The following is a 12964-nucleotide window of genomic DNA, read 5'->3' as shown; positions in this document are numbered from 1 at the left end:
TAAGATATGAAGTTTGCTGGACTAAATGATTTATGGGGCTAGAAGGATGAGTTATGAAGAAGCATTCTACAGATTTGAATTATGTAGCTTTGGGGGGAAAAGAGACAAATGAGATTCTTGAGAGGTTTGTGAAATACTGAAAGAAAAAAAAAACAGATTGAAGTTAATAAACTGCCTCAGACAGCAACTAATTAGACAGCAGGATATCACTGACAAAAAAAGAAAACAGGAATAACAAAGGCAACTTAAATGCAAGTTGTAATAGAGCAAACTTTCTCTATATAGAATATAAGCATGAAGATATTTCACTAATACTATTGCAGAGGATGATGTCAGAATTAGAATAAAGACCACATAAGAATGTTTCTTTTTATAGTTGATATTTCTGATGAATACACAAAGAACACTGTACATTTCTTTTAATGATATTTTATTTTTCCCCAATTACATGTAAAAATAACTTTTAATATTCATTTTTTAAACTTTTGAGTTCCACATTCTATCCCTCCCTCCTTCCCATTCCTCCTCCCTGAGATGGTAAGCCATCTGATATAGATCATACATGTGCAATCATATACAATATTTCCATACTAGTCATTTTGTGCAAGAAAACTAAAAAAAGAAGAAAGTGAAATATAGTATGCTTTAGGTCTGTATTCAGTTAGTTCTTTCTCTGGAGGCAGATAGCATCTTTCATTATGAGCCCTTTGGGATTGTTTTGATCACAGTATTGCTGAAAATAGCTTTTATTCACAGTTGTTCTTAGTGCAATATTGCTATGACTGCGTACAATGTTCTCCTGGTTCTGTTCACTTCACTTTGTATCAGTTCATGTAAGTCTTCCTAGTTTTTTCGGAAATAATCCTGAAATTATCCCCTAACTGCACTCTTTTCTGAGGCTGAATACAGCAGGTGCACAATACTCTTCTTTCAGGCAGAGAATAAGCATTTATAAAATGTCTACTATGTGTCAGGCACTGTTCAGAGCTAGCAATACAAAAGGGGCAAAGGATAGTCCCTGTCCACAAAAAGCTCATAATATAATAGAGGATACAAGTAAATAAATATATACAACATATAAATATATATATAGGATATAAAGGAAATAATTAAGAGAAGGAAGACCTTAGAATCAAGAAGGGCTGGGGAAGGCTTCCTGGAGAAGGTGGGATTTTAGTTAGAACTTGAATGAAGCCAAGGATGCCAAGAAGTAGACACGAGGAGGGAGAGCACCTTGGTAGCTGGATGACTTTGGAGTATAGGATAGATTGAGGAGAGACCTGTGACAGGCAGACTGAATGGCAGTATATTGTGATAGTCCTGGTATGAAGTGATGAGTGCTTACACCAAAGTTGTGTCAGTGCTGGAGGAAAGAAAGAATTGTATTTAAGAAATGTTATATAAGTATAATCAAAAGGCCTTGTCAACAGATAGGATAGGGGGTGAGATATAGTGAGGAGTAAAGAATGGGAACTAGGTTGTTAGCTTTTTTTTTTTTTAGACTGGGCTGATACTCTCAGTAACAGGAAAGTTTGGAAAAGCAGTAGGCCTTAGGCAAAGAAAATGAGTTCATTTTGGGACAGGTTGAATTTAAGATATATGTTGGACAGCTACTCTTACGGTTCAATTTCTTCATATGTAAAATGAGAGGTTCAGTAAGATGCCTTCCACCTAATTCTGTCATCCTATGAAAGATTCCATTAAAGTCTCAGAGGTTTACAGGTTTATGATACATATTAGTTTGTAGATAATTCACTATTATCTTTTAAATATTATCTCTTAAAATAAACAAATAAATAAAACAAAATCCTACCATGACTGATGGAATCCCCATTGGGCAAGTATAGCACATAATATATGTAGCCTCCTAGTACTTCCACTTATTCTACCTTCAGCTTAAATCTATTACCCTTGTAGACAGAGGCAAGGTCAATGATGATATTCTTCAACACACACACACACGTCTCTAGCTGGATTTCAACTTCAAACATCCTTCAAATAGCTTCCTAGCAAACAGAACTTGTCATGTGCTGTCAGACCAATTGCTATGTTTGTTGGTTTAACTTTTTTTATCACAAGAGAAGGCTCACATATATGTTAATATGTATATGTAGTCATTATTTCTGATGTTGACCATATTGAAAAGATAAAAGGCATTGATCAAATGTTATTTACCTTTTGAGCAAATGCTTCTTTTATGGTAAAAATTTATAATTTCTTTAAGAAGTACCATTTCCAAATTATTCACACAAACTGGAAAAGTACTAAAATGAAAAAAATTAATAATCAATGTGGGCAACTACAAGAAAAGAAAAGGAAATGTGTTGAAAAATGCAAGATTTGGTTCTATATCTTAAGATGTACCATGTCCCCAAGTGAAACAGCTGTTTTGAGCATGCAGACCTTCCTTTCTCTTATCTACTAACAGCTGGAAGAAATTATAGTCCAGGAAGACATGTGCATAATGTGAATTAAACAGATGCCAGCTGTGTAGAAACTCAAACAGCTCAGGGTAATAGAACTAGACAACATTTATGAAATCAGAAGGACTTTTTTGTTTGTTTTTCTTGAATCACAGAAAATGTGCACATGCTGGTTCAAGTACCTACCCCAACCCACTCATGGCAGTAAGAAAGTGTGAACTATATAAAGAAGAAAGTCTAAAACATGAAAACTACAAATCTATAAAAACTATATAACTAGGCCTAATGGATAGATTCCTGGTCTTAGAGTCAAGAAAAACTGAGTTCAGGCACTTACTAGCTGGTGACCCTGAGCAAATCACTTAACTTCTATTTTCTCTGGTTCCCTCACCTGCAGAATGGAGATAGCACCTACCACCCAGGGTTGTTGTGATGATCAAATGGAAAAAAACATATATAAAATGCTTTGCAAAATTATAATTATATAAATGCTAGTTTTCATTATTATTTGTTTCATAGCAATTCTGTAGTAAAATATATAGCACTACTAATAAAATTTGAAGTCAGTTGTCTTCATGCAAATAAGCTGTCAAAAATTCTCTCTTTCAAATCATAAGGGGTAAAAATGTTGCTTTGCTATATTTCCAAGTAATAACAAATTTCAAGGAGTTAGGGGTGGGGCAGAGTGAGAAGTGGTAAAAATGGTTTAAAAGATTTTTTTTCCTTGAGAAAAAGAACAGTTAAAATGTCATTTTCTAGTTCAAAATGCTTTTTGACCCACTTTGACAAACAAAAGCCTGAATTTTAAACCACAAGTTGTTCAAGCACTTAGGACCAGATGGTGCCCTTTGGAATAAAAGAGTACTCAAATGGAACATTTCAGTGAATCTTTCTATTTTCTAATGGTAACAGTATTTCTCCCAGATTATGCCCTTTAACATTTTATGGATTTCAGTTTTTAGTTCAAGATCTGAAAGTGTTTACAGACCTTCACTTTAGGATCTGGGGTATTCACACAATATGTAGTCCTTATATATGTACATGTTTACTCTTCAACAGTAAGCCAAATCATTTTTTTCCCACTTAGCGTTGAGGTAGCAATGGTTTTGCATAGTATGGTTCTCTACTAGAAATTCTTAACCTGGGGTCCATCGATAAATTTCAGTGGGTCTGTGAATTGGATAGAAAGAAAATAAATTTTTATTTTCACAAATCTCTAACTGAAATTTATCATGTCCTTAAATTATTTTAAAATACCATTCTGAGACAGCATCCTTAAGTCCTCCCAAGCTTTCAAAGGGATTCATAATACAAAAAGGATATCGACTGCTCCCTATATTTGCAACCCCACAGGATTGAAGTCTGAGGCAAAACAGACTATACCTTAACTTCTTCAGGATGGAGTACTGGTCCTACTTTTTCCCATCCATTTTATCTTTACTCTCAAGTTTTTGGACATTTAAAATGATCCTTTGTTAATGCATGATTTGATTAGGATTCATATTAGAGCTAAGGTTTGGTTATATAAAGCAAGCAAGTAAGAAAGTAGTTTGGTTAAGAGGGAATAATGGAAATACTGCTCTCAAGTTGCCTTGGGAAAGAAGCCAGTGGATGGAGCAGGAAGTATAATGTTCATGAAATATCTGGAACATAAGAACTGTACAAGAAAGCTCAGAAAAGGAACCTGTAGCCTTCCCATTCCTGGTTTTTCATCAACTACTTCCTCCATTCTAAGTACTGTAAACTTAATGACTGAAGTTTTGAGAAATTATATTCTGTTACATTTGTATTTTTAATTGAAATATGCTACAAAGAGTAGCTACAAGCTAATAATATTAAAATGAATATTAAACAAATATCTAGATATGCAACATCTCTGAAGTTTGAGCCATAGAAATAAAACAATCGGCCATGACATAAGGGCTAAGTGAAGGATGGAGAATAGGAACTAACTGTTCACAGTGAAGTCACTCCAATGTTTTTATCTATGCTATGGTATAGAACTTATATAGAGAAGAAAGAATCAGAATCTATAGAAATTCTAGCTTAAATTTTATGGCTTAAATTTTGGCTTAAACTTTAATGAATCAAAGAATGTGAATTGGAAAGGACCTCAGAGGCCATCTAGAATAATTTGCACCTAAATAGGAATGTTCGACAAGTGGCTGAAAAGCCAGGGGAGTGCTGGAACAAGCTCCTGCTAGCTTCTGAGAGCCAATTGTTAAATTTTCAGTATGAGCATCTAAACCCTGAAAATTTGCAAATGCTAAAAATCAGAGCTTGATTAATTGTTTCACTATTTTGTAGACTTAGGAAAGTGATGGAGAAAAATATCAATAATGCAGAGTAAATGTAAAAGTATGACCTGCATACATATTTTTCAGAGACCTAGTTAAGCATTTATCAGCACACTGATGCTCCAGTCTTCCTAAAGGACTTCCCCTAGAGTGGGAAACCTCTCCAGGGGCAATCCATTACATTTTAAATCTTTCTCTTTCACTTAACACACATTTGGATGTGCCTTAGCTTATAATCTCTAAAGAACCAAAAACACACAGTTACAAAGGCTTTGTGTCTTTTAAATCAAAAAGACAAAGTATAGATTGAGCCCTATCACTATAGTTTTTTTTAAATTATATTTATTTCATTAGATATTTCCCAATTACATGTAAAAAATTTTACTCATTATTTTAAAAAAATTTAGTTCCAGATTCTCTTCCTTCTTCTCACCCTTCCTCCCTCCTTGAGAAGTCAATTTTATAGCAATTATACATGTGAAATCATGCAAAACATATTTCCATATTAACAATATTGCAAAAGAAAACACAGAAAAAAATAAAGTTAAAAAAAGTATGCTTCATCAGTTCTCTCTCTGGAGGTAGATAGCATTTTTCATTAAAGGTCCTTTGGAATTGTCTTGGATCATTGTCTTGTTTGGAGTACCGAAGTCTTTATCCTTACAATATTGCTGTTACTGTGTACCATGTTCTCTTGGTTCTGCTCTCTTCACTTTGCATGAGTTCAGATAAATCTTAGATTCTTCTGAAATCATCCTGCTTGTCATTTCTTAGAGAACAATGGTATTCCATAATAATCATACCACCACTTATTCCGCCATTCTTCAATTGATGAGCATCTCTTTGATTTTAAATTACTTACCACCACAAAAAGAACTGCTATAAATATTTCAGTACAAATAAGTCCTTTTCCCTTTTCTTTGATTTCTTGCTGTGTCAAAGGGTATGCACAGTGTTATAGCTCTCTGGGTATAGTTCCAAGTTATTCTCCAGAATGGTTGAGCTAGTTCACAAATCCACCAACAGTGCATTAGTGTCTCAATTTTTCCATATCCCCTAGAGCATTTGTTATTTTCCTTTTCTGTCAGTTAGCCAGTCTGAGAGGTGCATGGTGGAAACTCAGAGTTGTTTTCATCTGCATTTATCTTATCAGTAGTTATCATTATGTTTTTAATGAACATCATTTGTTTACCCACCCACATACATATATACAAGATACCTGTTGAGAAGTCACTAAAATAAAGCATACCCTTGGATATTTATATCATTATAAGTTTCTTTCAGAAAATAACCATTTTTAGAATCCTAGATTTGTTGTTTGTCAAACAACAGAGGAAGGACTGGAGGCAGTGTGGTACAGTTCAAAGAGTACTGAACTTAAAATCACAGGACCCAAATTTGAACCCCAGCTCTGCCACTTACTACTTGTATGATCCTGGGCAAGTCACTCCAACCCTCTTGGCATCTGTTTCCTCCTCCATCAAATAGGGAAGCTCCACCAAACTACCTTTGAGGTCTCTTCTAGTTTTAGCACTGTATGTTTTAGGAAATCTCACAAATAAAATTTTATTTTTTGAAAAAATTAATTAATTTATTTTTAGTTTACAACGTCAAGTTCTGCAAGCTTTTGAGCTCCAAATTTTCTCCCTCTCCCTTTCCTCCCTTCCCAAGAGGGCATGCATTCCAATACATATACATTCTCTACATATACATTCACATGAAACATACTTTCATATTACTCATGTTACAGAGAAGAATTATAACTAATGGAATGAACCACGAGAAAGAAGAAACAAAACAAAAAAGAGAGAGCTCTAATCTGCATTCAGCCTCCATAATTCTTTCTCTGGATGTGGATAATATTTTCTATCATGAGCCTTTTGGAGTTGTCCTAGAACTCTGCATTGCTGAGAAGAGCCAAGTCTATCAAAGTTAGTCATAGCACAATGTGTCTGTAATTGTGTACAGTGTTCTCCTGGTTCTGCTCACTTCACTCAATCAGTGAACAATCAGTTCATATAAGTCTTTCCAGGTAGTCTGTCTGCTCCTCATTTCTTATAGCACAATAGTATTCCATTACATTCATATGCCACGACTTGTTCAGCTATTCCCCAGTTGATGGGCATCCCCTCAATTTCCAATTCTTTGCCACCACAAAAAGTGCTGCTAGAAATATTTTAGTACATATGGGTCCTTTTCCCAACAATAAAATTCTTTATCAATGCCAAAGGTCACTGATAAACTGAATTCAAATTAATAATGGTACCATCAACTCCTTCAGAGAAGACCTGCATACACTGGCACAATCTACTAAATAATGAAATAAGGCGACCTTGATCAGCTGCATTAAATTCTGATATAAGGTCCAATACAACAAAACTGATTAGCTGGCTTTGATTTGCTATAGGAAACCATGCAAGATTCTAATGAGTGGATTTCCCCTCTAAAAGGCCTGAACCTAAATTAGAACCCATGTGGTTTGTCACTGTAAGCCGAGTACACCTGGAATTGAAATGCCATCACATTCTCAAACATATTCCCTAAAGAGCAGTGATTAAAGACAAGTTGGTAATTGGCAAGCATTCAAATATGAAGGGTAATTATAGAGCAGTACTGTACCTTCTATCATTTTATTTTATTAATCTGTAATCTTAATATTCCCTCATTTACATATAACAAAATCTACTCACTTCTCAGAACAAAATTCATATTCCAAAGGAAATTATAGTGAAAGCTACTTTACTTTTAAAAAACAGGCAACATATTCATTTAGTGTTTTGAAAGCTATCATAACTACTTACACTTTAACCATTTTTGTCAAAGTACTTGAAGAAAAGAATATTTGCAAGTCTATATCAGTGTGTTCTTAATTTGTTTATGCAACTGCTCATCCTCATAAATGAAATGTGTGTTCTTAATTTGTTTATGCAACTGCTCATCCTCATAACTGAAATGCTGTGGTTGGTTCCTCCATCAAAAGGGTGAATAAATAAACCCCAACTCCAACTGAAGATAACTGTCTTTTTAGCTTTGCCCATTTGGTTTGACATAGGTTCAATATATTATAGTGTTGGCAATTTAATTTTTTTTTTTTTTACATTTTGAGCAGGTTAAACTACTAATAAAAGGAGTATCTTCAAGGAGACTTAAGAACTTTTCACTTAACAGAACTCAGAAGTACCTCTCTAACATGACATATACTGTAGTTAACTCAAATCTCAGAAAAATCCAGGCACAATCATATCTAATACTCAATCAGTTGATGAACAAGTACTCACTATGTACCAGCTACTGTGTTAAGCCCTAGGCATTCACAGAGGCAAAAGCAGCCCCTGACCTAAAAGAGCTTACTTTCAAATGGAGGAGACAACATGTATGGTATGTGCAAGATGTGTACAAAATTGATAGAATGTAACATTAAGGGGAAGACTAGCAACTGTGAGGACTTGGAGAAGACCTGAAGAAGGTACTCTTGGCCAAAAGTACTACATTTATTCCTATACTCACCAGAATTTGAGGATATAGAGCTTTGAGATAAAAGATATATTTTAATTAATGTGATTATATGTATGTATGTATATATGTATACGTGTATGTGTGTGTGTATGTATATACATTCACATTTTGTTTTGCGGTTAAAAAAGCATAGTCCTGCCTAGAAAGTTTGTCAAGTAACTTATCATGGGAACTTACACAATCTATCTGATCTGTCAATAAAATTTTGGCTACGTATATGTGTGTACCTAGAGTTCAGTTAATGGTTTATATGTTTGTGGCTCTTAACATGATCTATTTACTGACCCTCAGAAACTGAAGGATAACCTCTACTCTTCAACTTTTAATGAAATGGTAGAAGTTCCCAAGAGAATGAAAACCTACTATATCATTGCTTTTGAGGTTTCTTTATTCCATCCTCAAATTTAGCCATTTAATTCTGAATCTTTCACATAACCTATCTTTCACTACTTTGGTAACTGGAAATGAGAGCAACGTCACATATTTTATTATAAACACAACTTTACATAATACCTTTGTATCCCAATTAACCCTTCTAGTCACTGAAACTTAACTGAAGCACAACATGCCTTTTATTGTGTAGAAGGAAACCTCCTATCATATACCAAGTAGTCAAAGATAAACCTCATTTCGTGCTAGTGTTTAGTGAATTGGGATTAGCCAATTAAACTTAACCCTTCCAAAATTTATCCTCTGGTTGCAAAAAATTCAGCCATCACTGACTTGCAATTAGGTAGTCAAGATTACTGTCAGATATTTTTAAGATTATAGCAACATTCAAAATCACTAAAGGGATTGTCATGTGTTTCTATCAAAGTTTCCAATTTAGAGTTTATTTTTATCTTCCTTGCTTTTAAACTAAATTCTTCCATTGGGAAACATGGCTCTTCAACTGTAAGGGCTGCTTTTGTTTTTTCTTTATAAATCTACAGCACTTAGCACAGTGCCTGGCACATAAATTTTTTTAGATCATTTTTAGATCAATTTTAGAATATTAGTTATTGGTAGTTCATCAAACAGACCTGTATTATGTTCCTGAAATTTACTTTCATGAATACAGTGTTCAAGAGACCAGACATAACTGCACCACTAATAGAAGTATGGTGCCTAGATTAAGGAAAATGATAGATTTCATGAAATGTACAATAGTCAGACTAATGTTCAAGTGTTATCTCAAGGGTTCCCAATTTAAAGAGAAAATGGATGACATTTCTGGAAACCAAGTCATAGTAACCACATATCACAGAGCATGCCAGATACTTTGCTAAGCACTCGTACAAATACTGTATCCTTTGATCCTCACAACAACTCGATGAGAATGCTGTCATAATCTCCATTTTACAGTTGAAACAACTGAGGCAATGTAAGGGTAAGTGACTTGCTCAGGATCACAAAGATAGTTATTGTCAGATGCCTCATTCGAACTCTGATCTTCCTGACTCCAGCCTCAGCACTGGAGCTGGAATTACTGAGCCACCTAGCTTCCTGATGAGTTTGAAGGAGTAGTAAGGCACAGGGAGAGATAGAATGATAGAAGTCTATAGTTATACAGAAGAATTTCAGGGTTCATGGTCATGGAACTGGAACACTTATAACACCTAGCATCTATATACTGCCCCTTTCTTTATACCTTAGCTATTGCTTTAGAACTAAAGTCCCTTTTTGATCTGCCCCACCTCGCATCCCCCTTACACATATACATCCCAGAAGAGATACACGACTCAGAGTTGAGATAAAGTTTTGGGGCATAGCTGATGTGGAGGAGGACAGGAAGATGAAGATCTCAAACATGCCTGATTCCTCTACATCCAGCCAGGCCCACAACTTCCGACTCTCTCCTTGACCACTAGCCAGGGCCAGGGAGTCATCATCTAGTCTGCTGCAGTACACATTCCACTTCCTTATTTCCACCTCTTGTTCAGGGATTGATGATATTCAGCCAACATCATCACTGTTACTGTGAAGATCACAATATGTAACTCAACAGGCCTCTGTTCAAAATCCTCAGCATTCAGAATCTCAGGCTACCTAGTCTGAAATTCTCTGTCCTGGCCACCACTCTTGGCTCTCTTACATTTATCCATATCAGCTCTATCTATGATCCCATCCATCTCATCCTACTATTCCAGACTGACCTCTGGAAACCAAGTTCTATTATTAGCAAACTTCTCTCCTGTTAGATCTATCCTATCCCCTGGAAGTGACCCTGCATTCATTTCCTATTTAATCATCTATGACATGTTGCTCCCTATCAATAGAATATTTTTTTTTAGATGTAAGAAAACATTTTTTGAAGCCTTTATTTACAAAAGCTTTAAAAACAAATAATACCTTCTGTTCTGCAAGTAACTTTTCTGAAGAAGGACCACCCAGTTACAGCATTGTAACTCAACGAGAAAAGAATGTTAAAGTACAAGGGAACAAGCCAATCTGGCAAACAGCTAATACGACTTGAGTTAAGTGCAGGTAACACACACACACACCATGACTTGCCGTCCATCATCATTTCTGAGTAGCGTTTAAGTTACCCATTACCAAAGTCTTCCTTCACATGCTCTGGCCTGCTCACATGCTCCTGTCTACATGGCTAAGAAAGTATTTCACAGTTATTCTGTCAATATATAGAAAATATATTGCAAAGATATACACACAAAATAAACAAGCATTACACTCCTCAGGTGACTTTATTTACTCTAACTTGTCTTGTCCTTTTGTTGTTTTACAACAAATCTCTTAATCATTTTTGTCTTTGTAGCAACTACAAAAGCATAATCTCGTCTCTTCTAATTTAATTTGGTATAAGACATACCTAAGGTGACTTGCTCTCTTTGGACTTACTGACTTGTGGAGTCGCCAAAACAAGGGCTCGGTAAATATGACTCTATCACGGGGAGGGGTGAGGGATAGCCGAGCGAGGGTAAAAGCGAGCGAGGAAGCAGACCAAGGCAAAGGCGCGGCCGCGCCACACGGGTGCCGGCAGCTCTGGCGCACAGGCGGAAAGCTGCCGCGAAGCACTTCTTCAGTCCCAAAGCCCCTTCAGAGACTGATCCAAAACCCACCGGGCCTGGTGAGTGGGGCTGCAAAGCCCCAGGGACAGCGAGCGGGGGCTCGACTCTTCAGGAGCCCCTCTTTCCCTTTCGGGAGAGCTTTGCCAAGTCAACACTTTGCAGCACAGTAAATAGACTCTGTTCCATGGGTCCAAAACAAGAGAGTGCTGTGTAAAACTGGCAAATGATCAACTTTCAGGCTAACAGCAAGGAAAACCCAAACTTCTACTAAAACGGTGGATCTGAGTCACTCTCTAAAGTGCAAAATTGATGGTCCACAATCTCAAATAGCTAAAACTCTTGCATACTGGAAGGGACAGACATGAAACAGGGCAATAAGTTACAGTCAGTGCTTGTTAATCTGGGAATGGGGGGAAGAGGTGTGGGGTACAAACTAAGACCAACTAGATATGTTTACCAAAAGATCGAGTATGATACGGATGTTCCCCTTGGCCACACATGCTTGCTAACAGATGGATTAATTCTACAGCCAAATTTAACCTGAAGACTCTTCTACTTATCAGGATCTGTGGAAGGAATGGTCATAATTAGTACTGAAAGACAAAAGAAAAAACGGTCTGAGAAGGCAGGGTAAAAAAAGAAAAAGCCTTATTGTCTACTGTCCAAGGGATTTAACTGGAGATAAAACCTATATACAAGCACATGTGGAGCTCCCAACACCGAGGCCTGCTGTCCATCCATCTCATGTCATGACTGCTTGCTGGCCTCCTCTTCATACGCATTCCCCGTACCATTCTGCACATAGGAGGAGCCCGAACCAAGGCCGTACAAGTGCCCACAATACTTGGCATCATCGATGTGATCTTCAAAGAACATTTCTCTCATTTTGAAAAAGGCCATTCCCGTCAGTAGCGAATCGGATCCTGCCTGGTGCTGTGGTCCCATCCGCTCCAACTCCAGCTGCTCAGCCACTTCCTGCAGGCCGCCCTTGAGGTTCTTGCAGCTCTTCATGAGGTATTTGACATCATAGATAACCGGAAAGAACAGTCGGAGGATCTCAAAGAAGTCCAGCTCTTCTTCAGGCAAGTTCGAGTTGGTCAGGATTTTGATTAAATAGCCAAAGTCATAACCACTGTGAAATGAAAGCCACTTGACCCCCTCACACAGAACGACGCCCGACGTCATGAGGAGTTCTGCAAAATACTGTGTCTTGATCCCTTCTTCCTCATGCTTTTTAAACTGGATTCCCGAGGTCGTTAGGAGCTCTATGGAGTCCTGAGCATACATGTCCTCCGTTAAATTAAACTTGAAGTTGAACTGCCACGTTGAAGTTCCTGGAGGGTATTCTCCTTGCTCATTCATAAATGTTAATCCAAGCTGAATTATCTTTAGCAAGTCTACGTTACATCTCAACAGTTGGTACTGATAGTCAGCATTACTTCTGAATTCTCCAATGGGTCTTGCAACCACACCTGGAAACTCGGTGTCCATGGCAACGTAATTATACTTCCGTATAACTTGACGAATTTTCTTCATCTCGTCATCCAGGTTGCAAGCCCAAACTTCACAAATTCTTTGGCTATGATCTACGGTCGCTGCTGGCATAGTGGGAACACGAAGGGTTTAGAATGCCAACAAGCATCAAAATATTACACTTGATTGAAGAGTCGTTTTACAAAATAAGTTTTCTTATCCTTTATTTTTGTACCCGAGGCTTCAC

General features: G+C 36.8%; 2 protein-coding genes across 2 annotated transcripts in view; both read right to left on the bottom strand.

Annotated features, from left to right (window-relative positions):
- Positions 1–12964, bottom strand: part of PRKN (parkin RBR E3 ubiquitin protein ligase) — a 1915523-nt gene that overhangs the window by 1469289 nt on the left and 433270 nt on the right. The gene's annotated exons all lie outside the window — the stretch shown is intronic.
- LOC118855906 (CCR4-NOT transcription complex subunit 7-like) lies at positions 10511–12945 on the bottom strand. The gene has a single exon (XM_036765947.1). The coding sequence runs from the start codon at positions 12847–12849 to the stop codon at positions 11992–11994; it is 858 nt and encodes a 285-aa protein (XP_036621842.1). The 5' UTR covers positions 12850–12945; the 3' UTR covers positions 10511–11991.

This window comes from Trichosurus vulpecula, chromosome 7, assembly GCF_011100635.1.
Source record: "Trichosurus vulpecula isolate mTriVul1 chromosome 7, mTriVul1.pri, whole genome shotgun sequence".
Classification (NCBI taxonomy): Eukaryota; Metazoa; Chordata; class Mammalia; order Diprotodontia; family Phalangeridae; genus Trichosurus; species Trichosurus vulpecula.
Note: the sequence above shows the minus strand (reverse complement) of the source record. Positions and strands in the feature narration are given on the sequence as shown.

Excerpts from the sequence above, each read along its gene's own strand:
- LOC118855906 (XM_036765947.1), bottom strand. The coding sequence starts at position 12,849 with ATGCCAGCAGCGACCGTAGATCATAGCCAAAGAATTTGTGAAGTTTGG.